At 44.1% G+C, this 27,874-nt stretch overlaps 2 protein-coding genes across 2 annotated transcripts in view; one reads left to right on the top strand and one right to left on the bottom strand.

The window, feature by feature from the left end:
* The window catches only part of UBTD2 (ubiquitin domain containing 2), a 57,862-nt gene extending 43,914 nt beyond the window's left edge, over positions 1-13,948 (top strand). Inside the window, exon 3 of the mRNA XM_050905276.1 lies at positions 13,479-13,948. Coding sequence (XP_050761233.1) covers positions 13,479-13,876 — 398 coding nt within the window. The 3' untranslated portion in view covers positions 13,877-13,948. The remainder of the gene's footprint in view (positions 1-13,478) is intronic.
* A 9,017-nt stretch (positions 13,949-22,965) lies between these two features.
* EFCAB9 (EF-hand calcium binding domain 9) lies at positions 22,966-27,570 on the bottom strand. Its single transcript, XM_050905605.1, is given in 4 exon segments — positions 22,966-23,085; positions 24,709-24,885; positions 25,830-25,978; positions 27,435-27,570. Coding segments are annotated over 4 exon segments (582 nt in total).
* Between the last annotated feature and the right edge of the window lie 304 nt (positions 27,571-27,874).

Here is a 27,874-nt window from a genome sequence, read left to right on the forward strand (position 1 = left end):
CTGAGCAGGGTCAGTGAACATCTCTAGGTTTAAAATGTCCTTTGCCACGACGCTGGGTTGCTTTTGACATTCATCAGTTCCCCCGCCCAGTTTATAGGACAGCTGCAAGCACCTATAGCAGGGTGACTCGATGGGTATCGCAACAGCAGGAGCAAGCAGGAGCTGGGAGTCAGGCAACTGCTAGGATGGTTTTGCTGCTCAGAAAAACATCCGTGCATCCACAGCCTCAGAAGTGGTGGGAACGGACTATTTATGAAGGGTCTTTACTTTCACAACCAGTGGCTTGCATGCACTTTAGAAAGAGAAGGATGTAAACCAGCAGTGATTTTAAAATGCAATGCACTGCAGAGGAACCCTCATCTACCATGTAATAAAGTGATTCTAAACAGCACTGTTAAATGGGTTATTCATTTCCATCCCCTGGGCTGGGTGTGACTCCAGGTTTCTGGAGAGCACTGGGGTGTAGCCCCTGTGTCCTGGGAGGACTGTGCTCCACTGGGATGTGGTCAGACGTGAGAGGTAGAGATGCTTGGAGTATCATCCATTGCTAGGCTGTCACCATGCAGCTTGTGGCTGAATTAAAACCATGTGTTTTGTATGGTATTTTTCATTGGAGAAATGCTTCTTGTAAAAGTGACCTGTTCAAGAGATCCCCTGACTGAAAATTAGAGAAATGCCAATAAATTCTTTTGTAAGAAGCAAACAACAGCCACGCTAACGTTTGGCCAATATTCGTGTTCTTTCTGCGTTGCAACCGCTGTGCATAGCATGTGGTGGAAAGCTGAGCACAGAGATTTGTGAGTAGAGAATGAGGGGAAATGACAATAGCTAATCAATGAGGCAATTAAAGATAATTGTTGGAATTGGGTTAGCATATCACTACTGGAGGTGCTTTTATTCTAATGGTGCACCCCTTTCTGTTATTTTAATTTTGTTTTCTGTCCTCTAGAAAATTCCAGATCATTGTGGGATCTCTTACTCTTTCCTCCCATTCGCTTAAAGCTAACATGCTTGGGCCGGTATCCAGACACTGAGGAGTAAGTACATGTATTCACAATGTAAAATGCCTTGTGCTGCTTTAAAGCAAATGGGTACTGTGGAAAATGGTGAGAAGACCCACCTGTATTGGGAATTGCTTTAATTTCCTTACCCCCTTACAGCCTTCGTTAGCGCTTGTGGCACTGGGACGTTTGTGATTCTGCAGCTGCTGGCTCACATGTCAGGTGTTTTCCGTAGGAATGGTACAAGCTCTCTCTGCCATCCCGGGTGCGAAGTGTTGGTGCTAGTGAAGGACACGTTACGCTGTTGTGCTTCACTGAACTCCTCCTAACCTTGAAACAGAGTCTATTTTCTCAAAAGCCTCTTCAGTCCAGAGCTACAATTAAATTGACGCTTTCTGTCATTTCTGCTGTGATTAATATTTTTAAAATAGATGCACAGCATCCTTTCTGAGGGATGCTGGATTTCCATGTTTTCTTCAAATGGAGTGTTGAATCAAATCATCAGGATGTAAAGCAGTTGTGGCTGGCTGAAATATTTATATATCTGAGTGCAGGTTAGAAACTATCAACCCTTCAAATAAAAACCCACTTATGGCTACATCCTACAGTTGTTTTCCTTAAATATTTTTAACTTGTGCTCTTGTTTTTTGAAAAGTATTTTGAGGAGCCTCGTCAACATAATTGCTTGGACTCTTCTCAAGTCTCTTCCCCTGGTAGCATATGCCTGTCTGTTTCCTGTCTTTGGTTTCAATTTGCCTTTTCTGGTGCAGTGGGGACGACTGTACAAAACTGTTTCCAGAACTGCCTTTTTTTTTAACCATTAATGTGTGACCAGGAAAGCACAGCTAACTCCTTTAAGAGAAAAAAAAAACCACAAAACAACAACAAACAAACAAACAACAACAAAAAAGACAAACCAAGAGTGACTCTATATGATGGCCATTAAATGCTCAAAATAAACCTGGACTCATGACAAAAGAATGTCTCAAATTCTTCATTTAACAAGCTGCAGACTGCTTGTTGATCTGCATGTTGCAGATCTTCCAGACAGGAGTATGTCTGTTTTAAGTGAATAATATTCCTCTGGTACCTGATAGTGGTCAGGACATGATGTCTAGTTTATTAGATACTTCACAGGAGTGAACGTTTACTCCATCATTGGCCACATACAGCAGTGAAACTGGGTATCTGCTTCATCTGCCTTGCTGTCTGCTAGTAAAATGAGAAAAAGAAATATGAAGTGTTTAAAATGTATTCCTCATTGAAAATTTCAGTGGAAGCCAATGAGAGCCCCCTAGATGCTGCCTTCTGTGTGAAAAGGTGATCTTCAGAGGTGGTATTGCTTGCTTCTGTAATTGACACAGAGCATTTTGCCCTAAAATTGGTGTTCCTGAAGGAATTGGTGTCCTTCAAAGTGCCTCAGTTCGGTAAACGAGGGGCTCGGCCAGACCTTGGCTGTCTCGCTTGCTCCTTGCCCATGGATGCATCCTGCTCCGCCTCCACGATCTCCAGTTGACAGCGGCCATGACACTTGTCATCTTTCTCTGTTTTGGCTTCAGGTATTTAAATAATAGGGAGACAGTAACTTTTCTCCAAGACCAAGGCAAGACAGTTATGGTCAGAAGCGTCTGAGTCACAGGAGAAGGCTTCTCCCTAGTGCAGCTTTTTAGGGCCAGGTAATGGCTGAGCGAAGTCCTACCTGGAGTGTGTTACAGAGAGCCCGAGCAGTACTCGCTAGCCTGGTAGTGAGCCAAAAGGAGGTATTTTAGTACTTTTAAATCTTCCACAACCTCTTTCAATAAATACCTTGGGATGGTAACTTCAAGTCATTACTGGGATTCAGTGAGTGTGTTACAGAACAGATTCACCTCTGGAAATGGAGGAGAAAACTCCTGAATATCTTCAGCACTTAGCAGGCTGATAAGGGTGCATTGGAGCCTGATGAAAACATGTGATAGACACCGGCTTCATCTGGTGAAATCCAGATTTGCCAGTAAGGGGAAAAATACTAATCTCTAAGAAATTTAGTTTTTTCCTTAATGCTAACGTGCCCTGTGATAGTATAGCTTGAAAAGATCAAAAGAATAAGGGACTTTTAAATCATAACTTGAAAGAGGCAGAGTTTGTTTGGACCTAGAGCTGGTAGTTGCTTTTTGCTGACAGTTATCACTGAGAAGCGGAGTGAGCTTTGCTTTTTTTGCTGATACACGTCTGAGCCTAACACAGAGCCTAGTACAGAGTAAGCAATGTTTGTTTTGTAGTGTTATTGCAAAGAAAATTTACAACAAAATAATGTGTGTGTTTCCATCCACATTTTGACTATTAGTCATTATACAGAAACAATGACATCTCAGAGCTGCCTTTATTTGTTCTGTAGCGATCAAGCCAGTTTTTTGTAGAAGGTCATAGCTGCAGCAAGGACTTGAATTTTTAACCTGTCTGGGCTCTCACTGACTGTGCAGATCCCCAGAGCCTCTGCTAGGTGCATGTTTAGGGCATGATGCAGCTCTGACTAACAGGCAATCTTCTACGTTTATGCTTAATCAATACATTTTTTTTCTTTTTTGTTGTAAATAAGTTAACTCTGAAGGAATAGCATCTTGGAGGTGAAGAGTCTGTTAGATGGGATAAAGCAATGCTGCAGCCTTCTGTTGCTTCAGATCTTTCCTGTAACCTTCTTTAATCCCCTCTGTCCCTGCCTTTTTAAACAGCCTTGTGTTGTAGTTCTATTTTAGGATGTAGGTACTAATGTGGGATTGTGTCAGTTTGCTTGACCTCCCTGGAGCCTTTAATGTTTTTGCTGGTTATCCTTGGAGACTGAGCATGCAAGTGAATGACTTCCATGCTCATTAACAGGTCTTTGAATGTCAACACAGGGATATAGGCAAGTTTGGGAGCAGTAAGAAAAATGGCACGGGGCAAACTTTCGTCTAGGTCATTCTGTGCTTTCTTTCTATCCCCTGTTGCATATAGGTAGGTCATGGGGAGAGTTGTTGTTTAGACTTGGAAAGTAGTTTTCCACATCCTTTTCTCATTGCAAACTGATTTGGGACTTCTCAGTGCTCCATAAAAGCCAACATTTGCTTTTGTGTTCGGTCTAAGGGGTTGTCTCCACTGCTCTGTTAGCTGAAGCTGTAATAAGTGCTATCTCAAGCCAAATTTCCATCCATATCTACTTTGAGCTCAGATTAAACTAAGTCTCAAAACATCATTTTGCTGCCTGGAGCAGGCATTGTGGTGGGCAGGGGATTGTTTGAAGGTTAAGTGCACTGACACTGGTCATGCAATGGAGATGGAGCAGCTCAAGTTGCTGCAGTCACTAGTTGCTAACTGAACTTCCCTGTTTAGGGTAGGACCTCTTAGTGTGGTCAGACTGTGCCTTCTCCACCTGAGAAGCAAAAGGACATGCTTTTTCTTGAGGTGGCTACAGGAGTCGATCCAAGGTAGAACAAGCAGTTAAGGACAAGTGGATTGTACTTCATGAGATGAGTCTCAAGCAAAGGTAAAGTTATCTTTGCCTTTTGTCTTATTTGGAAAGGAGTGCAGCAGGCTCTGGCGTATTTGTTTCATGATGTAGTGGTCCATGGTGTTGACCACTAGTGTCCTGCTGATCTTATCTAAAGGAAAATCCTCTTAAAGTAAAATGCAAATAGCATAGCAGTTACTTTGTCTTCCAGAAGTACTTGGAAATAGCAAAGTAGTTTGTCATATTAGGAAAGTGAGACTGAATAGTTACATTTTGTATATGGTTGTTATGCAAAACGTCCTACTGTAATGGACTTTTTTCTTCTCTGACAACAGTGCTCACAAAGCGTGTTGCTTTTCATAGGATGATGGAGTCTTCGTAAATGTAGGGGTTTAGTTTAGGATTAACAGAACTTCTGCAGTCCAAATGGCATCTTCTCTTCTCCTGTTCTGTGAAAGATTAAAGTGTTTGTACCTCAAGAGCCAGTATGCTATGTTTTCTGGTGGCCTTTCTGCAACATCGTAGTCAAACATCCATGACTTCTGCATCAGAAGGAGACTTTTACAAGACTGTTCTAGGAGAGCAGAGGAGAAGCTTTGTAGACCTCCAAAGAAAGCAAAAACTGCTTAAGTCTGTGGTTGGAAAGAAAAAGGAAAATCTCTATCAGTTGTATAAAATGCTATTGTTAACCTCCCATGTGGTTTTCCATTTTAACCGTGTTAGTCATAGGATTTTGGATACTGGGTGCTAGGTATTCACTCTGGGTTTACGGGAACAACAGACTAGTTAAAAATTCAGTGGTAACAAAGGCAGTGACAACTTCTGTAAATCTGAGTTCAGCTTCTGTGCATCCCCATGCTGAACAGATAGCCTGGTCACTTTAAACATTGCCAAGTTAGCTGTCCATGGAGGGATATGATGCAGGCTCAGATGATTGTGATACTATGCTTTCTTTTTTTCTCTGAATCCCCCCACCCCCTTTAAGAAGATGGATAATGGAGAACAAATGTAAATGAAGAGGGTATACGGAGAAGCTCTTTTACCAACCAGATTTTTTTTTTTTAATTTTTATCTAAGAAGCCTGTCTAGACAGGCATCTATTTCAATGACATGCAAAGCAGAATAGTACATGAATACTTCATTAGTAAAAAGACTTGTCATCTTTGAACCCTGATGTAATGTTTCTTGGAAGCTGTTACCTTCTTGCAATATTAGATCCGAGTTTTACAGAGTGATACAGAAGTGGCAGTACATATGGTATTGCTAACACGACAACTACCAAGTATTAATACATAATTGACTTTCTCTATTAAATCTAATTTGGATAAAGAACGACTCACTGATGAATCGGTCTGTTCTAGAGTTTGTATCGTGGCAAAAGCCTGCAAGGAAAGGGATGGGGAAACTTGTCATAAAGGATGCCATGACTGGGTGACTGGTTAGCCAGCCTCTGAACCTATGGTTGTGGTTAAAATTCACCATCTTCTTGCATTGTTTAGTTCATAGTTGTTATTCATAGTCCTGGTCTAGTAACTGGCAGTCCTTAGCCACATTGTGGACTACAGGTATGTACCAGCCCGATGGGTGTCTTAGTTGCCTGGCACAACCAGAGCAGATGAAAAGCCGATGAACTGCATAGACTGTAGGTATTCGTGCTGTAGTAAAACTGTATTAAGGAAGAATTAGCTCTGTTCTGTAAGTTACACTGCTGTCAAGTTTTGAGCTTTCTGGCGTAGGTCCCCTCTTTCTCTGCAGACAGTGGGGCTGCGGATCCCAGTTCTTCTGACAGGTTTGCCACTGCTGTTGTTGGCATTAGTGAAGATTTTTAAGAGGAATTTTGAGGGAGTTGGTTCATGGCCCTGACCCTGCCTTTCCCACAAGCATTCTCCTTCCCAAATCGTTCTCCATCCCCACCCGTCCCTCCTCCCATGGCAGCTAATCCCTCTCCTCTCCCTGCCCTGCTCTACCCCTCCAGCACAGCGAGGAGGACAGTAAGGGATGCACACCTACTAACTGCAGCTAAAATTTGGAGAAAAATGGCTTGCTTATCTAGTGCAGAAATTTCTGTCTTTCAGAAGATTGTGTTAATCTTAATTATCTTTCACCTTCAGCCTAGTTAATTAGTGCTAATGAATTAATGATAAAGGGAGCGGATCAGCATGCCCGGTGATGCACCTTGTATATCTGTGCCAGCCTTTTCCCAAAATAAACACCCCCAGCTCCTTCCCTGCTCCCCCTCCCCAAAATCCAACCCAAAACAAAAGGTTTCTGACAAACATTAGGTAGCAATGGCATGCGGGCAGATTGGCCTTCAGTTACAACACATGGACGAGACACATCTCAGACTGGGTGACGATGGAACATCCCTCTTAGCCAGCAGATTAGTGCAGAAGGAGCCACACAAGCCCCTTGTACTCTGTAGGTACTGGGCGCCACTGATTCAGTGATAGCGGTTTGGGTTTTCCTGCTCTGTGCCAGCGTGCAGGCATGAGTTGCAAAACTGGTTTTAAGAATGGTTTACTCATGAGATCGCCAGCTTGGTTCGCTAACCTGCCCCGCACTAGGGCGAGGTATGCTTAGTTTGAAGCAGGATGACTTAGATACACGTGGGGGATCTTTGGCTAGATACTCTGACTGAGATTTGCTCTTTAAAGTGTTATTACAGGAAAAGCAGCTAGTTAGGATCATTCAGGTTGGAAGAGACCTCAAGAGTCCGTGTAGTCCAACCCTCTGCTGCAAGCGTGTCTCAGATTATTGCCTTGCAGAGCCTTTTCAGACAGCTGAATGTATGTTATTTTACCAGTGATCTTGGAGCCCGGGTGAGCCAGGTTTTCTAAAGAACATCCAAGCGTGGAGATGAGTGTGAGCAGTGCAATACCTGATTCAGTGAACCAGCTACGAGGTAGTTCTCCTGCCAAAGAACAGGGTGAGACGATTACAAAGGCAATAGCAGAGTATCTTAATTTACTCCTCCTTTCCCTTGTTGTAATGCACTAAGCGCAATTCCAGTCTGTCTTGTGCCAATTGCCGCAAGCGGGAGTGAGCTGGTCCCCGCTCACCAAGCAGCTCCTGAAGCACTGGGATCGCCTGCTTGCTCTGGGAGTTGTTCTCCTTTGTGGAATTGAGCCAGACCGATAATGTTCCCATAATGGAAGAGCTGTTTTTCAGTGAATTTGAAATGAGAATTATGAAATGCTTAACACTTACTATCTACAAACCCCATTCTTTAAGAAGCTGGAGTAAGTTCTTTATTATAAAGGGAGGCTGAAGTTGAGAGCAGAGCTGTGTTGTGTAAGCAGTTGTGCTGTGGCTTAGGAGACAAGCTTGTACCTTTATAAAGGCTTTGTACAGTAGCTTTATGGTAGTTTAAATTTGCGTAGCCCATGGAAGTTTAGTGTGGAAGAAGCATGGGAGAGGGCTTATATATGTGGTTTATTACCAAGTGCTTCATCCACACCATTAACGATTATAGCCACTTTATTGTTCTCTGTACGTGGTGCAAGGCACAGTTCTCTGTACGTGGTGCAAGGCACAGGCTTGCACGAGTACTCCCACACGTTGCACTCCAGAAAACGGGAGAGCTACAGTTGTTAACTGCAGCATTAAGCCGTTTCAGTCATTATTAAGTTATACGGAGTTTAATGTGAAAGAGCTTTTTTCCTACTAACTCCTCCCTGTTTGTGATGGTTGTAGGTGAGCTGGAACAAACCACTGCGTGTTTTTACTTGTTTGTCTCAATCCGGTTCACGTACTGAGCAAAGTCACCCTTCACCACTCTCACATGCTGTTGACGTCAGTACACTTTTTTTTTCTTATAAGATCCTGTGTTTCCCAGCTGTGACCTGGAATCAGCGACTAATAAAGATGAAGAGAGAGTTCAGCTTTTCTGCCTCAGTCATTGCTCTCTAGGAATTGCTGTACTGTAGGACCCAGAAGAAGACCCACTTGTTTTCTGATGCTCATAATTAGTTTCAGGCATTAGTGACCTATATTGGATTCAAACCAATAGTCTACAGGTGAAAGCTCTACTATTGCCAATTTATTCAGCAATCCAGGCTCAGCTTGGGTTTGGAATGGAGCTTTTCAGTAAGAAAAACAAATGAACCAGCTGTTCCTTGGGCAAATGTGTTATACACAGACACTTAAGCTCCTTAAATTAGCTAGTCTCATTGCAATGCTAGATTTTGTTTTGTGTCATCTTAATTTCTCTTCCTGCAGCAAGTCTGTCTGGGGGAAGGGAAGAAGAGATGGAAATCTGCTCAGTTCTTAAGTTTTGGGCGTTTCTGAGCAATCCTCAAAACTGCGCAAAATCTTAAAGAAATAGAGGGCACATCATGAACAGAAAACAAATTTGGTGCTTTTTCTGAAGAGAGAATGGTATGCACCTTTAAAGAAATGCCAAAATGCCATTAAAATGCATTAAAACTTGTTATGTTTTTAGATGAGTGTGGTCATATATGCCTGATTTCAATAACTCTTGCAAAAGTTTACCTTCCTGTCATTTAGGTCTCTTAAATTGCTAGTCCTTTCATGTGCAGAAGGACAAGTAAGTCCAAACTCTGAACGGCTTAGGGGTGGAAGCAGTATCTCAACCAGTCCTTTTTTAGTGTTTTCCCTTACCAATCCTGAGAAATATCTCCATCCTAATAATCTTAGTAAAACAAAGTTTTTATGGCCTGCAAGGCAATTAATTTCAAAATGTTCCAGTTCCGTATGCTTGATGATCACATCTGCTTATTTTTCCGCCCGAAACTCTCAAGCTGTCTCCTACCTGGATAACAACCAACAAGAAGCTCTGCCTCGCAGCTCCTTCAAGAATTCCTCAGTCTCCAAGCCAATATTACTTTTGAAATATTAAAATAATCCCATCTGCTGTGGTTCTAGCATTGTATCTCCTGTTCTGTCTGACTTGAATCAAGCCTATAGAATTAACTCCATAACTGTGTTGCAGCATTGATACTGAATGACTCTAGAGCTTGCTTGACAGTGTAAGTCTTTAACTGGGAAATTTTCAGAATAATGAATCGGTCAGTGAGATTCTCAAAGCACTCCTTAGATCACGTGCCATGGCACCTTAATTCTGAATGATAGAAAGTTGGAGAGGATTAGGGTTTGGGTGGGGGGGTTGGTTTGTTGGTTGATTCTGTCATTGGCTTTCCTCAAAGGCAGTTCCTCATGCTGCTACCAGGATGTTTTGTGTCCAAGTTTATTAAAGTCATGTCAACATCTAGAGGAGGATTTAAACACACAAAGAATACTCAAGTATATGAAGTATTGATAAGCTTAATTTGTCCTCTCTTCAATATTGTTGTAAGACCTTTTTATAACATTTTGATCTTTCATGTCCAGTACAGAATCCTCCACCTAGACCTGCGTGCCTGCCACCCATCCTCTCTGCTCCTTTCTTCCTGAAATCTGCCCTTTTACGTGGTTTCTTTTTGTATGATCCAGCAGTGAAAATTCAAAGTACCGACTCACCCTCTAGGCTTTGGCATCTGAACTTGGTCTGGTTGCCTGATGCATCGTCCAGCTGCAGGGTCTGGGGAAGGAAGGGGAAACCTGTCTAAGCGGGGCTGCGGGACGGCTGTCCTCAGGCGGCTCTGAGCACCCTGCCCGCCAGCAGAGCAAGGTGCTGGCAGGGGAGGGCGCAGGGCTGCCTGCCTGAACTGAGAAACCTCTGTTTGCGGTGTTTTTTCCTTCTATGGTTTAAGGGAGGCTGCATCCTTCCTATGCTGTAACTGGCTGGTGAGGACCCTGGTTGCCTAGGTAACGGGGAAACCTGGAAAAAAAAAAATTTTTTTTTTCTTTTTTCCTCTGTATTTTCTCATAAAAGCTTGACATTCTTTTAGTGCTCCTTCCTGCTGAATAACTTGTGTGGCCCACGCTGATGTATCTTGCAGGAAGGATCAGAAACATCGTTTTCGATTATAACAGCAAAATTACAAAGGGTTTTGTAGTTCAGATGTTTAATTTCCTGCGTGCTTTGCGCTGTGTAAGGGACGCTGCAGCGAATGCCTCGGTGAAGAGCTGCCATCTGGCTGGTGAGATAGGCCTTGCCATGGTGGCTGCGGGTAATTCAACCACTTTTCTCTCTTCCTCTCCGATAACTTGCGTTTGCCTGCATTGCTTAAAATAGCTCCACACTCACCGCACCTTCTGGTTCACACATTCAGCCACCATTTCGCTTTTGAACTCCAACCAATGTGACACCCCTTCACATTCTGCCTTTGAGTTTGTTGCCATTTACAACGTCTTGAAGGTTGTAGCAGAGCCTGACCCTCTCCAAAGATCGCTTAACCAAAAGCCTCGTAAAGCCCAGTCCAGTGGGAGTTAGCTGGCTGAAGAGGACCAGGCTGTGTGTGCACAGCTCCACGTCTCTTTGGAGGCCAGGACCAATGCCTCCTCATCTCTTCCTTGGAGCTCCGGCTTGGCCTTCAGCAGGCATGGTGTGCCAGTAAGGAGGTGGTGCCGTCGTAAAGTCTCTTCTGCTCACGATAGTCGTCTTCTGTGCTTTAATCAATATATCCAGTCTTGAAAGCCATTGAGTGGTAGGTAATAGGACTTGAGAGTCTTAGGGACGTTTTTACCAGTATGAGTGGGAGAATGGGATTACTGGTGAGGTTTATGGTAACCTGTTGTTACATTAACAATTTGTTGTAAATGGTTTCTCAGTCTGGGATGGAACTGTGCGATTTTTATTGGCAAGAGGTTTCCTCTACTGTGTCTTTTTTTTTTTCTTAGTTGTTTTTTTTTTAAAGACAGACCTCCAAGTTAGCTGCTGTTTCAGAGGGTTTTTTTAATATTGCTTATCTGATTATGATTAAGCAATCCAGTGTTATAGCATATGCTTTGACCTTGATGTTAGTTCAGCTGGGCAAGGATATAAATAATGAAGAAATTCCTTATCAAGCTTACCCCATGGTATTTAAAATTAACTCTTTGATATGCTATTCTAAAGTAGGAGCATTCTTTTTAAGATACATGGCTTTTAAAGAAAGGTACAAGTTTAGCTGCTCTGGCTAAATTTAAAGGCTGCTAAAGTTTGGATTTTTCTTTTTTTTTAGCAGCAAACTACACCGACTTGTTTCTATGAACTGTGATCCAGAATTTGGTACTGTGACATTTACTAAATAGATCGGGTGTACAGAATGAAATGAACATTGTAAAACAAAACTGAAGTATGGGAACTTCAGGCTTTAGTCTGTAAATCACAAAGTACCATGAAAGGTATGGATACAATACAGTTTTGATAAAAGCTGGTTTGCTCTGAGATTCATAAATGACACAAGACTGTAATGAGTGGTATAACTATGTTTTTCTGGATTTCCTTTTTTAGTTTTGTTTTCTTAATAAATCTCAGGGCATAGCTGCCTTGGTGCTACCTGTACAAACAGAAAAGCCTCCAAAAGCAGCTGCACCTAAAACATTAATCTTTTTAGCCAAAGATTTCCTCTGTGTGTTTTCATCAACACAAATTATCCTTAAAAAAGAGGGGCTTCTCTCTAAAAGAAAGAAGATTTCCAGCACAAGATGCTGCTGTCACAGTGGGCTGAGTGACACAGTATATCCCCAAGTTATAATTTATATTGTGGTAATTTTGCTGATCAAACAGCAAAGTTTAAGACAACTCACTGTCAGCATGAAAAAACCTCCAACTAAAAAAACCACCCTTAGTTTCTAACAAGGAGCAGTTGGGTGTTGTGTGCAGAACTGCCGAGTCAAAGAGTTTTTTAAATATTCTGTAGCTCAAGGACTTGGCTCCTCTTCAAACATTTCCAACTACAAAAGGATGGGTAATCTTGCAAGTGAATGTGCCCCCTCTAGGGGCAAAAATGTGGAAATTTGTTATAGCAGGTAAATTCAAAACGGGAGAAGCATTTGCTTGGAGTGTGAATATCTGGGGTTTTTTAACCACAGTGAGAAGGGATTTCTGCTGTGATTTAGGATGCAGCTTCCTCAGCATCTCAGTTCCCTGGCTCGCTGCAAGAGGTGATGTGCGCTGTATGCAGCAGGGCTCTGCTTTCAGCCTTCTCTTACTTTAGCTCTTAAAACGTTACAAAAAATGTGCTGCCATTTTTCCAGGGTAGTTCTTGAAATATCTTTATTATTAAAGTGTGTCTCATACTGTGAAAAAATCAGCTTGTATTTGTTACTTCAGTAAGCGTTACAATTCTTGAGCTGTTCTGTGCACGTTGTACCACTTTGGTAAGAAGGAATGCCGTATGCGAGGCAGCACACTGCTGCCCAGTCGTCTTTAACATGAACACCCAGATTATCCCGAGGAACCTCTCAGGAGTCTGGGGAAATAAAAATCACTCCTGAAGCTTCAGGGCTTTGAATACAGGAGTTACAGATGCTGTGCAAATATAAAGTATGTGCTGGGTGCTCTGGTGGTGACGCTGTGCTCTGTACAGAGCCGCAGAGTTGTCTGACTTGGGTGGTCGTGTTTGTTTGTTCTGGCAGTGCTCACTAAAACATGAGTCCTATATGAAACAGTTTCAGCAATTTTTGAATGTTTGAGAAGTTACAAAATCTTTCTTTCACAGTGGTCTTTTGCCTTTGGTCTTTGCCATTTTGCCTTTTCACAGCTCAGGTTCAGGATCGTGTAATTCATCCAAGTAGCATTTTCTGGGTGCATGTGTGCCCTGAACCTTGGGCCGTGCTGCTGGAGAAATATTCCTCTTTTAAATGACGCATAGGGAGAACATCATCTTCCCTCGTCTCTTCCTTCCCACTGCTTTTGAAGTTTATCCTAGTTTATTGGGGGTGGGGGGTGGTGAGTTTGGCTTTTAGGTGGTGCTTTTAACTCAACCCCAAGTTTCCATATGAAAACAGAGTGAAGCAATTTTTAATGAAAACTTGAGATTTTTGTATCAATTCTTTAAAGCCTGAATTCAGACCTCATCGCTGAGATGGTTTAACGGTAGGGTAAATGCTTCTGAGCATGACCACTTCAATATTAAATGTGAAATGCATTCATACTCATTTTTTCCCCCTCTTATCTCCTAAAGGTGCTCTTACAGAGTGTTACGATGAACTGGGCAACCGGTACCAGCTTCCCGTCTACTGCCTCGCCCCACCTATCAACATGATAGAGGAGAAGGGTGACCTGGAGACTCTGGATATTCCTGATCCCCCACCCAATTCAGGGCATGAATGCCAGCTTCGTTTGCGCCTGTCCACAGGCAAAGACCTCAAACTCATGGTCCGCAGCATGGACACGGTGTACCACATGAAGAGGCGGCTGCACGCAGTGGAGGGAGTGGAGCCAGGCAGCCAGCGCTGGTTCTTCTCGGGCAGGCCGCTGGCAGACAAAATGAAACTGGAGGAGCTGAAAATCCCAAAGGACTACGTGGTGCAAGTCATCGTGAGCCAGCCCTTAGCAAATCCCACCCCGGTGGAAAACTGATTTCTGCTTGTTTATTGATTCTTCTTTCCTCCGTCTCTGTCATGGGGTTTGTTTTCACTGCCCTCTCTTCTTTCGGTTTGTCCTGCTAATGGATTGGTTCCAAGAAATGACCAGCAAAAATTCCATCTGTGATGGAGATCTGCAAAAACAAAACATAAAAATGTAAACTGGCCTTTGGGGTTTGCCTGATCTCATATTTAACACAACAGCAAGCAGCACAGGGCAAGGGCAAAGGAAGGAGTGGGAAGGGAAAAGAGAGGAGGTACAAAGAGGGAGGGAAGAGTTTGTCATTCACTTAAACAATACAAATATGTAATGATTCTTAAAACTGTAGGTGGTGTCCTGATCCATGGAGCCAGAGCAACAGAGAGCACTTTTATTTAAAAAAAAATAAAAATAAAAATTAAAACCTAAACAATTTATAAAATTTCATATCAGCACCACATACAGTTCATGCAAGAACCGCAGCTGCTCTGGGTAGGTCCCGTGCTGCCTGTTCATGGGGATACTTTCTGGTTTGACCTAACTCGCGTGCTTCGCCGAGGCACAGCCGGCCCTGGGCAGCGGAGCTGGGCTGGGGGCTCGGTCTCTGTCCCATGCGGGCGGCTCCTGGTGATGCTCAGACCAAGCAATTGTACATTCCAAGATGGCAACGCAGTCCTGTGCCGTTGCTGGCTCCTGAGCTGGGAACGCAGCCCGCCAGAGCCTTAGGCAATAACTGAGTCAATGTATACTCTCACGTACTGTACTGTAAACTTATCTGCTACAAGACTGACTTAGCTTGAAGTTTACTGGCTGACCGGCACCTGAGTACGTGCCTGCTGAATTACTGTATATCACTCAGATCATTAAAACAAGCTTTGATCAGGCTAGCTAAGGTGAGTGATGCACTGGTCTGTGCTTAAGCATTAGGTGCATCACCTTTGTCAAATGGCACTGGTGTAATAGGTCCAGGTTAAACTGCAGTTACACCCAGATGCAATGGATCGCAGCTTCCCCTGCTCAGTTCCTAGAGGGCACAAAGCATGGAAGATGGTAAGGAGGACACGACAGCACACGGTTTTCAGCTTTTCGTGTGAGTGTCATTTGAAGCAGCAGCCAGTCTTCTAGCTTTGGTGGCTCTCCAGCCAGGACAACTGGAGGTATCCTCACTGACACGCACCCGCAGCCCAGAGAGTGACAGTGGCGTTTCACAGCCAGTGTTTTCTCTTCAGAATGTAAGAGGAGCCCCTTTGGCAAATGACAAATCCTTTTGTAGTCTCAAAAATCTGAATCAGAGCATATTTTGGGGGAAGGAATCTAATTGCTTGTTCCCTCAGTTAGAGATGCTCTCTGTGTTCCTTTGGCTGCTCCGCACCCCTGTCTGGTAATGCCTTTGGTTGAGATCAAATGCCCTGTTCCTTTTAAATATGATTTCTAGTTTGCTTGTTTTTTCAGCCATCACTGAAATGACTTCACTTCTTCCAAAGTCGAATGTGCTATTCAGGTATGAATAGCATATTTTTATTGGTTTCTGTCTTCCCTCTCTGAATCAATGGTCTAAAGCTACAGTTGTCCCAGCTCTTTCTTGTCTGCTAATGAAACTGATGGGTTACATTGACAATTTTAAACTTGTTACTTTTGCTCTTTCATTACTTCCATAGAACTCAGTTTCTCAGACTCGAAGGGAGTTCTTGCTCCGTGAGCATCAGCATAGAGCCAGAACGAGCAGAGGTCGCTTGTACAATATCACAAGTCTTTCCCAGCAGGTGGAAGCAGGTGCAGAATTTACACTGGTGGTTGGAAAACAGATCCACATTTTATATGCATTTCCCACCCTACCCCAAATAAATATAGCTTTCTTTTTGGTCCCTGTGTTGTATTAAGCCTATGGTTTTCTGACAGCTCCCTTAGCCCTGATTTGGTACAGGGTGACTGAAGTGCAGTAGCAGAGCTGTGTAAAGGAAGATTAGTTCCCTCTTCTCATAAACACCAAAGTGACTTGGTTTTCTTCTTTCTTTTTTTCTTTTTAAAGATGAAATCCAAGTGGATAAATACTAATCTATAACAAAAGTTTTCTATTGTGGAGGGTTTTTTAAGATTAATATGATTTACTGTACTGGGTTTTTGAAGCCAAATCTTTTGCATTCCAGAGGGGAAAAAAAATATTTGGTATATAAACAACTCAAAAATCTTCTGGATTTCGCTGGGCAAAGGATGGTTTCATGCCAGGAAGACACTACTTGTCTCATAAGGCATAAGTTACATCTCTGTATAAATGGTCTTTACGATGGCATTTCCTTGTGGTCCCTTCTGGAAGGGGGGAAATCGTGATAGATTAAGGAGGAGCAAACCAGGGTGACAGTTCTGTAACTGTGAACACTAAAACACTACTTTTTTTTTTTTGTGGGATACATTTTGTTGGTTTGGGGTTTTTTTTTTTTCTTTTTCTGTTTTCATTCAGGCAATTGTCACCATGTACTGTTTCTGAAATTACAGCGTGTAGGGTCTGGGAGAGCTCCTTCTTTCTCTCTCCCCCCTCTTAATTGGAAAAGGTTCAGTTTTATTATGCCGTAATAGATGACCATGTTTTATATTAATTGCTTTTATGTCGGGGAGCAAGGTGATGATCTGAAGGCCATGTCATGAGTGGGCTTTGAGTAGAACAGAGAATTGGTTCATGAAAATACTCTTTTCTCTAACAGCCTCTCCCCCTCTCCTGTCCCTTAAGCGCATATCTAAAACTGAAAAAATTCAACGGTAAAATGCTTTTATAGGTGAAAGCGAAGACTGTTCAACCTCTTCTGTTTAAAATGACAGATGTACTAAGCACATACCCTGCTGGAAATAAATTTTACAAGATTTGTACTAGGAAAGAATTCCAAGTTTCAAAATACATATATATAAAAAAAAAATCAGTAATGAAGGCATACAGGTATACAGCATGTTGACTAACATATCCCATGTATGTAACTAGAGGTTGCAACATACATTGAGAGAACAGTCATTTCTGTCTCTGATACGCCTTGTCTTTGTCCTACGAGATGGTCTTCAGTGCAAATGCCAGCGCAGGGGCCCGGGCTGGGGCTCCCGTGGGACTCGTGCGGGTTCCTGGGGCAGAGCGGGGCTCCCCGCGTGCCTGCAGGAGGGAGGGAGGGAGGGAAGGCTTGTTGAATCGCCGAGCAGAGTAGGCATGGCTGAAGTGAGACTAACCAAGTACTAAACTGCTGTTTAGCTGGCAGCCCCAGTGAGAAGGACTGGTGCAGGTCTGCATGGTGGACACCAGTGGCTGCTTACAGGGAGGATGGATAGAAGCACGCTGGTGTGTCCATCTTTATTTTGCAGCATGAGTGTGTGTTGAGCTTGCAGCTCAACACTGCTGGCAGCATGGCCTGGCCTGGGTTTTGGCATGTCAGTTGGTGTGCTGCCCTGCAACCGTGTGGTGTCTTGGGTATAATTGAAGCAATGCAACAGGTTTTTTAACACACACAGCCATGAACTGCAATGCCAAGTACAGACAAGTGAGGAGTAATAGGTTGGTTTTTGTTTTTTTATTCGTTAGACCCATCGGCCCTTTGTGTCATTCCTGATCAGCTCTGGCTATGAACTGATGCCAGTAGATAACATTTTTTACCGCGTTAGCGACAGGTCTGTTTGATGTGATTCAGATTTTTATACTCTTCATTGTTGCTTCTGTCTGCCCCAGAAGTAATAGCCTAGTGAAAGTCCACACTCCTGAACAGCTTGAAGGGCAGAGAGGCATGAACACACGTAGTCTGCTGGGGCGAGGGAGCTCCAGAAAAGCCGCAGATGCTGTAGGTACGCTGCAGAAGGATGCTCCGGGTCGTCTTCCACAACCACATGACAGCTGCTCCTTCAGAGCATCCAGCTCCCAAAAGTTTCATTGACTACCTTGGCTCTTTGTGCATGACAGTTTATTGGTGTCCTCTGCAGAAAACAGAGCTTGGAATAGCTGCATTGCAAGAACTTTTTTATAGTTTTCTGAAAGCCTTTGCTTCTCTGGATCTGGGAAATATTTTGGAAAACTAAATTATGCGAGTCAGCAGTGTAATAAGGTGGGTTTTTTTAATAGACACCCTAATGCTAAAAGTAGTAGTAACAACAAAAAACCTCACCCCAGGAGCAACCAAACAAAAGCCAGCTCCTCTTTGCCTTTCACAGAAAGTTCCTAAGTTGCTTTGGGGAGGAGAGGAAAGAGAGGGGTTCGTTGGAGCAACAAGGCAACACATGGCAATGTGCATAACCTTTGGTAAAGCAAATGGCCCATTGATAAAATATTGCTATAGTATGACATGCTTCTGCATATATATCCGTTGTTAGTAAATAATGTAAAAACTTTTTAAAAACTATTAAAAAAAATAATCTTTGTTACAATGGTGAGATGCTTTTAGCCATGGAGTTTTGAAAGCATTTTTGCTGTGTAAGTGTTGACGAATTGAATGCTGTACGTTTCTCCATTTCTGTCTTCTTCAGAAGCGTAAGTGGTAGCTACATTTCTGACTCTTGGTCTATATTTTACAAACTCTTTTCTATGTCACTGTACATACATCCAGGACCCTGCACCTTATGCAGAGAATGTTTACATTTAAAAAAAAAAAAAAAAGATTTTTGTTGGCTTTTTCACTGCACTGCTCAGATCCTGTTATGTTGAAATGAAAGCAGTCTCTGTTAGAAAAAGGGGCTTTTTTTCCTGTGCCCTTCACCACTTCCCCTGTAATTCTGACTCCCTCCTGGATGATGGCTGGCAGCTCTTGGACAGCTTGTGCTCTCCTGGAATAGGATGTAGAGGTATTTGAGAAAGGCGTTTTTGAAAACTTGCTTTGGGTTGAGCTTCGTATGCTCTGCAACTTTCCTGGAAAAAAGAAAAAAACCTGCTTCAAACCCACTAGATGTTGGTGGCCTGCCTTGCAAGTTAACTGATCTAGGAAGCCTTGGAGTTAAACTTTCCAGCAACCGTGCTTCTGTCTTCTCCCAAAGAAGATGAATGTCCTGCTATTATATCTGCAGCTACAAACACTTCTGTTGGTTAATGACTGTATATACAAGTCTGCCTGCTTTTCATAAAGTGTTTTTGATTGCTCTGTTCTACAAATGGCTCTCGTCTTCCATATTTCATCCGCTTAGATACTCCGTAGCCGCATGTGTGTTGCTCTTGTTCATAGGAGATGGAGCTATAGCTCTCCTTCCAAGGTAGATACATGCCACTGAGCCTACAAAAGTCAAATAGTTGGAAGATGAGTTGTTTTAACCAACAGGCTTCTTACCGTGGACTTTGAGCCTTTTAATAAATGTGTTCACTGGACTCTCCGTGGAAAAGTATGTTCCTGCCCTTAGAGCAGGACCACTTGTTGGGTATTTATCCAGTAGAACTCTGTATTTGTATATTTTACAGATGAAGACCATTCAATCAGAGCCATGGGGCAAATAGAGAACTTAAAATCCTGACTCCTGCCTTAAAACTTTTGGTTCATCTTGAGCTCCAAAAATTGTACACCTGCTCGTTCCCAGGTCCCTTTGTTCTTTAGGAAATTTGAATCCAGTCAAAGGCTGGAGACAATTTAAGGAAATTTAAAACAAAATAAATTTTAGCTGATGGCTTTATTAAAATAACTAACTGGTCTTGTATTAAAAACCCTATTTGTGCCTCTCTGAAGTCCAGGGAATGTTTAAAAAGTAGAGGTGGCTTTTGAGCAATGATTGAAATGACTGCATTAGTTGGCAATTTGTAAGACACTTGCTTTCATATGCTCTGAGCAAGAGACTTTGGTTTGTGTCCTCTCTGCCTCATGGTAATGGCTTTCAAAGATGGCTGGTACCATCAAATTTGTACTTCTTGAATAAATATCTTCATTTTTATGGTAAAACTTTTTGTATGCAGTTTGTTTGTGTGTGCCATGTAACAAACATTCATATTACATAGGATACGGTGCTAGATTTGTTACTGACACAGAAAATACGCAGCTCCAACACGCAGTGAAACAAGGACGAGGGAATTCCAGTGACGTGACCATTTTTTTCCCCTGTAACTTTTATAAAGTCTTTTAGAATCAAATATACTAGTTATGTAAAACATGCTTTGTAACTTTTTCTCCCCTCCCCGGCTCCTTCAGTCAATGAAGAATTCTAGGCCAATATAAAGATGCTGTGAACATCAGGTAACTTTTAAAATGCTTTATGTATTTTTATGTTGTACCTCTGTTTCTTGGTTGACATATCGCAGTAGTGTGTGCACATATTTTTAATCAACTGCAGAGCACAAGCAAGTTGTCTTTTGACTGTTAAATTATGTGGATTTTTTTGTTTTTTAACGTAGGGAAGATCTTTTACCATTGAGAGCAAACCATCATGAACTTCTATCGGAAATGCTGTACAAAATTTCCTGTATCTAAAATGAGATTTTTTTTTTTTTTTCTTCCCCCCCTGCATTTAAAGAATAAAAGTAATCCTGGAAATGCCATGCCTTAAGAAATAAACTCAGTGTTGTTTTTAAATTTCTTCAGTAGGGCTTTTAATTCTGAGCTGGAGCTCTACAACTTTTTCATTACCTGTCTGATACCCTAGAGACAGGTTTTGGTAATAATTTTGGTGTGTGACAACGTTTTATCTGCAAATAAGGTGTGCCGTCCATGGAGAATGCAGGGCCTGGAGATGTGCTCAGACATCCAGCATGAACCTCCTCCGTGCCTGGCTCCTGCTGGCTGCAGATGTGCCTCTGGCTCCTTGGTGAACAGTGCAAAATAATGGATCTGTGTAATTGTCCTATAATTACATTAACTGACATGTTGTCTTAATTCAGGTCACCACTTTTATAGTCTTGATTAACTACCTGAGGTATCAGAGGAATAATTTTTTGTAGGCCACTTTGGTCTAATGTTATCACAGCTAAACATTTCAATTTTTTTTTTATCTTACGATAATTTCACAGTAGAATTTGTGATGTGAGTTACAAACAAGCAAGCATGATTTTCCTGGAACTTTTTCCCTTTTATATATAAATATTTGTTATATTTTTTTAATGTCTTTTATATGTGTGTGTGTATATATAATCTCCTTTGTATATACATATTCCCTTTTTTTAACATACATGTGTAAAGTGACAGGTGCAAAGGCTTGTTTGTAGCCATTTGTTCTGACCCATGAGACAACCCTGCTTGCACCTCCACCAGCATGGACAGAGAAGTTCTCGGAGCTGATCTCCTCAAACACCAGGATTATAAAACTACGTGTGAGCTTTCTTGACCCATCTCCTAGCTGAGCAAAGAGTGGTCGCTTGGCAGGTAGTAAGAGGGATGTCCCTCTCGTGGTGTTGCATGTGTGCATGCATACCCACCCCACAGCGCGCTGTCCCTAGCGTGCAGCTGTAGCACATTTTGGTGTATGCAGTGGGCGGGGGAACTCCGGGCTGACTGTTGATCGAAGCAAAACCCCAAAAGGATGTGGATTCTAGGTCAAAAGTGAACAAGAGTTGAAATTTTCTCAGTCGCTGCTGCAAGCAGTGAAATCAAGTGCTGCTTCACACCCTACAGCATACGAGCTCAGGGGAGAAGACTGTATGATTTATAGAGCTACGTTATATAGATTATGATGTTTCTATTCCTAGTTAACATATACATACTTAATGTTTGTATTGCACCTACATTCGTATTTCATTGATCTATATCTCGCTATATGACATTGCATAACATGCCGCGAGTAGCGTGGGGTTTCTGCCCCATGGTGGATGTTGCGCCCTTGCTCCTGGCCCCGTGCCAAACTCTAACTGCTTTCTGCTGGCTAAAGCTGCGTCCCAGTTTGGGCAACGCACCCGTCCCGCTCAGTCTGTGTTCCTGCGGACCAGTGCTGTGTTAATACCTGGCGCTGGGCTCCAGAGACAGCACTAAGGGAAACAGTCTTTAACTGTGACCTGGTTTTGCTGCTGCTTATGCTGGGACAACTGCCCCGGTCAGTGCAGAACTCCAGAGTCACTCTGGACGCTGTAGGAAGCATCTGGCTGAAAGCTCGGGGTGGCTGGTCCTTCCGAATCTAGGCTAAAAATATCAAGGTAACTTACGGAAAAGGCACTGAGCTCTCAGCTCAGCTCTGCAGAGAGTGGTTTGTTGTGTTCTCTCTCTGAATAATCCTGGAAAGCTGCGATTTCAGCCACGCAGTTTATTTTCTCTGGACTCGGAGCAGTTGCAAAGGTCAGAGAGGTGGGATGCTGCCTTACAGGCATGCTGAAACCTCGTTTCATGGCAGTTCAGTGGCAGTGCTTGGAGACTGGAATTTTCTATTCTAATTAGTCCCTTGCACTGCAGCCATGCTGCTTCGTTAGGGAAGCTCTCTAATGGCAGCGAGTTTGGAGGAGGTGGTGTGATGCCCTGTGTGTAAGGTGAGAGGGGGGAAATAAATTCACTGGCTTGCTGTGCCCAAAGGGTAAACAGTCAATATTTAGCAAGAGAAACTAAACTGCCTCTCTTGCTTTCTCTCCACATGGACTTAATTAGGTGGTTTCATTAACAAAGCAAACAGCGTTTCCTGTCATTGGGCTGTTCCTCACGAGGGCGGCAGCACAGATGCAGGCAGCTGCCCAAGCCCCGAGTGCGCAGGCAGGAGAGGCAGAGCAGAAAGCCACCAGCATGAGTGGCTCCAGCCTCAAGAGACCAGTCTGCCCCATTTCAAACCAGCCTTGCTTTGTGTGCATTTGAACGTGGCAAAACGGCAGCGCTGGGGAGGAAGGCTCTCGCTAAACCAGCGTGTAACATAGGGGACAGGAAGAGGTTGTCTCTAAAATACCAAGACACACCTATTGCAGTACGCGGGGGAAGATAATGCTAACATCAAGCTTAGTCCTGGAGAGAGTTGTGAGGCACGAGGCTGAAGTCCAAGTTGCATCAGTCCTTCCTCCTCCTCGGACACCAGTCTCTGGTGCTCACCTTGGCAGAGCAGTGGCGATGTGCAATGGAGAAAACAGAACAGGCAATTGCTTTACTGCAGCACTTTGATTTATTCACTTTCTACAAGTTTGGTATGTCTATGTGGCGGTTGTAAGCTGAGCCCAGGGGGACGGGGAAGCGAGGCTGTGTTATTCCCAGCTGGATCAAGGGTTCTTGTTAGTCTGTTAGGAGCTCGCTGGTCCTGCTGGGAGGCCATTCACCATCCCCTTCCTCTTTTTGTTGTTGTTTGTCAACACAGAAGACTGCAAACATCTTGAATTCCCTGTAGTTCAGTTGCTAGTTTTGGAGAGGAGATAGATCCCTAGCTTAGCAAGGCAGCCTTGCCCAATGTAAACAGTTATTTCGGAGAAAGACCCTGAGTCCGGGCTCTTGTCCCCTTCTCCAACGTGCTCCAGTTTCCCAACTGACTCGGGAGAAATGGGTTTCAACTGATTGCCTCCAGCTCATCTCGAACATGTTACAGGCTCGCAGGGCACCTCCCTGGCACTTGGCTGTTTCTCTACCATTTGTAATGACTTGCAGATGTTGGAGAGATTCATAACAGCTGGGGTTACGGTGTGGATGGGGGGAGCGGGGCGCCTTTGCAGCTGTGTCACAGCCCTGCTGCTCCTGCTTAAAGCGGCCTTTTAATCAGGCAGCCTCGAGATGAAAGGACAGGATCGGTGCAACTTGGGGCTGAAACAGCTTAGTCCGGGAAACTACTCCGAGGGCATCAGAGAACTATCTGCAGGCCCCGAGCAGGACGGAGGCTTTGATACCTCGCTGCACCGCTAAAACACACAGGAACCAGGCTGCAAGCCCTGCAGGGCTTACAGGAGGGATGCAACAACTGTCTGTAACAAATAATTGAAGAGGATACTGGTGGTGGAACATAGAGGAGGAGAATTATCAATAAAAACAATAACCCAGGAACCTAGCAGCGGAAAGGAGTAGAAAGAGAAGGGATCTCCCTCGGTTACTAATGGCTGTCTTGCTAAATGTGCTCCTGGAGCATGCTGAGACTCTGAAGTCATGAGGATGGTGTGAAGCTATGATGGAGATAAGAGATGTCTACAGTCTATTAATGACTGACTCCCTACCAGTGTAGCTGCAGGTGGTCATTAATCAGAGAGTAATTCAGACCAGGGAGGGATGTGAAAGAGCACCAGTGACCAGACAGTGAGCTGGTGGCAAAATCAAATTGGCAAAGGACGTGTGTGTGCACCTCTGTAAGGAGGACTGTGTCAATGCAGAGCTGGAGGGGAGGTGCTGTTACCAGCTTTGTTCCCTTTCTGGTTGCAGGGAGCTGTTCCCTGCCATGGGGCAGGGATGGGCGAGATCTCTATAGCCTCTCCTTAGAACCTGGATCTGGTTTAAGGTCAAAATGAGTGATCCATCAGAGAAGAGAAAGAGCTTCCCCTGGGGCTCTTACCTGGCATCGGCATCTCCATGGCACAGGCATAAGCCAAGGTACGGCACTCGTAATGTTTCTAGGAGGAGTTTCAAGTCCGAGTGTACCCCACCGAGGTACCCCCTGGCCAGCAGCTCTGAGAATGGACTGCAGAAAGCTTGGAAAATAATGAGAAGCCACAAGCGAACTCAGAAGAAAATGGCTTAAATAAAGGCACTTCTGCCAGTTCTGCCCACCTCCTCCCATTAAGAGTCTCCTCAGACAGAGGATATGCCCGGTTTACTCCCCAACAATTATTTCTTCCTGTAGCTATCTTACTGTTAAAACATTTTCAATTCAGGCTGTGCGGTAAGTCATCAAAGACCTGCTCCTGAAGTCAATAGGAAGAAAACTCAGGCTTGAGTGAGAAGCGTCTGCGGGCTGCAGTGCCAAATTAATCCCAAGGATTAATTTTGAATTTAGGGGCATTTTCATGGCCTCTCTTTTGACTGTAATTTCTCTAATTTTACCTCATCTCCAGAAATACCAAAGTCCTTGAATATCTTCTTAAGTTCTTCTTTCTGGATGCTGAAGAGAAACCTTTTGGCTTCAAACTTGTTAAAATCAATCATATTATCCCCGTCTACATCCAGCAGTTGAAAGGCAGGCCCCGCGTGCCGGTGGATGAACTGCTTTTCAAGATGGTTCTGTTTCAGGGCAGAAAGGTTTAGAAACAGATGATAAGCACTGATTTCCTGCTTGGAAAGAATACGTGGAATACCAACTGGTGCTCGCATCCAGAGAATAAAGGTGACCTCCTGCTAGTCGCACCCGCAGGAAATACCAAAATCCTGGTGCTTCCTGCTGCGGAGCCAGGCGGGAGCAGGCGGCTGCTGCCGGCTGGGTTCGGGCTGTGCCGGGGAGAGCTACCGACAGCCAGCCCAGCTCCAAGGCTGCTTTGTGAGGTCCTTTCCCATCCCTCCCGTGTGCCGAATGACCTGCAGGGCTACGTCCCGCGGCTGGCTCCTCTCCTTCCTCCCCGAGTCCTGCAGGCAGCAGCCCCAAGCGCTGGCCTTCAGCCGCGTGTCTGGTCCAGAGTGGAGCTGCAGGACATCTCCAACAGCAAGGTTGAGCTCTGGGGGTAGCCCTGGCTTTACCACCCCTCTCCCTCACCGCAGCCTGCTGTCCTCACTGCTTTTCCCTGAAAAGGCACCGGTCTCCCTCCAGCCTGGGCTGTAGGTGATGCCAGGGAGGCTGAAGAAGGGCATCAGCACGTGCTGCACCTACAAGCTAGCAAGAACCGATGGGTGAAAATGGATGCTCTGCTCTTTTCCCCACAGGCAGACACAGCTGAGGGCTTGTTTTTTGGAGAACTAAGATGGACAACCTGAGCTAGGAAGAGTGTTTAGGTGGTTCCTACCTTGCAAAAGGTTCAGGGGTGGATTTATCCCAGAGAAGCAAGGTTGGTTTTAACAGGGGGACTGCTCATTTCCCTGCTTTCCTCTTCTGTGCAGCAGCATAGACCTAAAGACCCTCTCCATCCCTTGTATGCCATGAGTAAAGACGAGCTCCAGTGAGCTGATTCCCTTTCAGGGGGTGTTGGACGGTGCAGATGTCCCTGTACTGACTCTAGGACCCGCAAGGTACACACCTTGTGGGACAGGAGGATGCACGCCACCATGTGGAACTCATTAAAGCAAATCCTCCCCCTCGCATGTCGGTCCAGCAAGTCAAACAGCAGCATGATCTGGTCCTTATTCAGGTCGGTCACCTAACGGAGAAAGCAATAAAAGCACAGATCTGGAAAACAGTGAGCTCTCAGGCATCCTCTGCACAAAGCTGAGCAATAATTAGCAGGATTTATTTTATTTTAAATGCCACTGTTCCCAGACAGGTTGCACAGGCAATTAAAACATAGTAGCAGACAAGAGATACCGTTCAGAATTCATAGACAGTATAAATAAGATGGCCTGATTTATGAAAGAGGCATATGTGATTTCTGCACTGAAGGCAATGTTAAACTGCTCATAATTTTCTGTCTGTCTTCTCTTCCATCCCACCCCTGGAGGAAAAAAGGACTTTTCCAACAAACCAGAAACATGGGGAAAAAAAAACATTTTTCTTTTGGAGGTGTCACTTTTAACTCATGATCCACTAGCAATTATTTTTAGTCCTATTTAATCTTCTCCACTGCAGAGGAAGAGCCAAACCTCCAGATCCAGCATTTCCCTCAAACTTCCCCAAGGGTGAACACAGAGGACAAACGGGCCCCGCTAAAAAAATCTGCAGCCTGGTCTGATTCCGCTACCCTTAGAACTCTGCCAGTGGGGTAAATCCATGGGAAGAGGTGTCATTCGAGCTGGAGCACCACGGGGGTTTGCAAAGACATGGCAATAGCCTCAAGACCTGCAGGCGGGAGGTGGGGAAGCTGTGAACCAGCGGATGGGGGGTTGCAAACAGCCTCATGTGGAGGACAGTATTGGCAAGAAACCCATCTGCTTTCTAACACGGAGCACGATCAGTTTATGGAAAGGATTACATGATGAAGTTGCTGCAGTACTAAGGAATTAGCTTCAGTGAGCCAGAAATCCCTTCTTGTCCTGTGTTCTGGCATCTCGCTTGCGCAGCTGTAAAGATCTCCTTTATGGCTGGCCTGGGTTTTTCCTATGTCGATTATCTGCTCGTTGTGCCAGGACCTGGTTATCATGTTTGTACAATACTAGCCAGCCTGACCTGGGGGCTTCACATGCTGCTGGGATGCCGAGGACAATAATACCATAAAATCAAACAGGTTTTGTAGGCTCTTGGACCTTTTTCTGTCTCACAAACAGGGAAGGAAGCAATGGAAGGGGGAAGGGGAAAGAAGTATCTTCAATGAGAGCTGAAAATGCATCTCAGTGGCTCTGCGTGGTCCCCTGAGCCGTACATATTTCAGAAGCTGATGCAGGAGTAGCCAGGCCATGTAACCTTCCAGAGCAGCCAGGGCATGATAGAGCAGGGAGGACATGGTGATATATGCTGTATCTGAAAGCTTTCTGGGGTATTGCCAAGCACTTGTATTAACCACGCTGCTAGTTAATTAGTATAACAAAGTGCTGCATTTGTTGTAACATCTGAAGTGCAATATTTGTAATGTCAGTGATCTCTGGTTTTAAATCCTAAGCAATGTAGCATTCTGTGTATCTCTTTTCAAAACATTACACAGGGCCTGTCATTTTAGAGCATTAATGCCAATTTCATTTTTAGAAGTACTTACTGTTCACATAATTCTTCCGATGAACATCCAGGAGCTGGAAATACTCTGCCAGTGTCGCAGCATTGCTTACTGACAACAAGCAGTATATTCCATCTAAACGCAGATGCTGCAGAAAACACCCAGATTTCAGCTTCATCTTGGTTGGCCGTGGAAGATCAGCAAAACAGAATTAGCGCCATGGCAATGACCCCTCACAGAAGGAAAATTCTGCCCTAGAACCAGATGCAACCTCTGTCACACGACTTCAATGCTTTTCCCACATTTTCAAGAATTCCCCTGTGGTGGGTTGACCCTGGCTGGACACCAGGTGCCCACCAAAGCCACTCTATCACTCCCCTCCTCAGCTGGACAGGGGAGAGAAAATATAACGAAAGGCTCACGGGTCAAGATAAGGACAGGGAGAGCACTCAGCAATTACCATCACAGGCAAAACAGACTCG

This window comes from Gymnogyps californianus, chromosome 14 (genome assembly GCF_018139145.2).
Source record: "Gymnogyps californianus isolate 813 chromosome 14, ASM1813914v2, whole genome shotgun sequence".
Classification (NCBI taxonomy): Eukaryota; Metazoa; Chordata; class Aves; order Accipitriformes; family Cathartidae; genus Gymnogyps; species Gymnogyps californianus.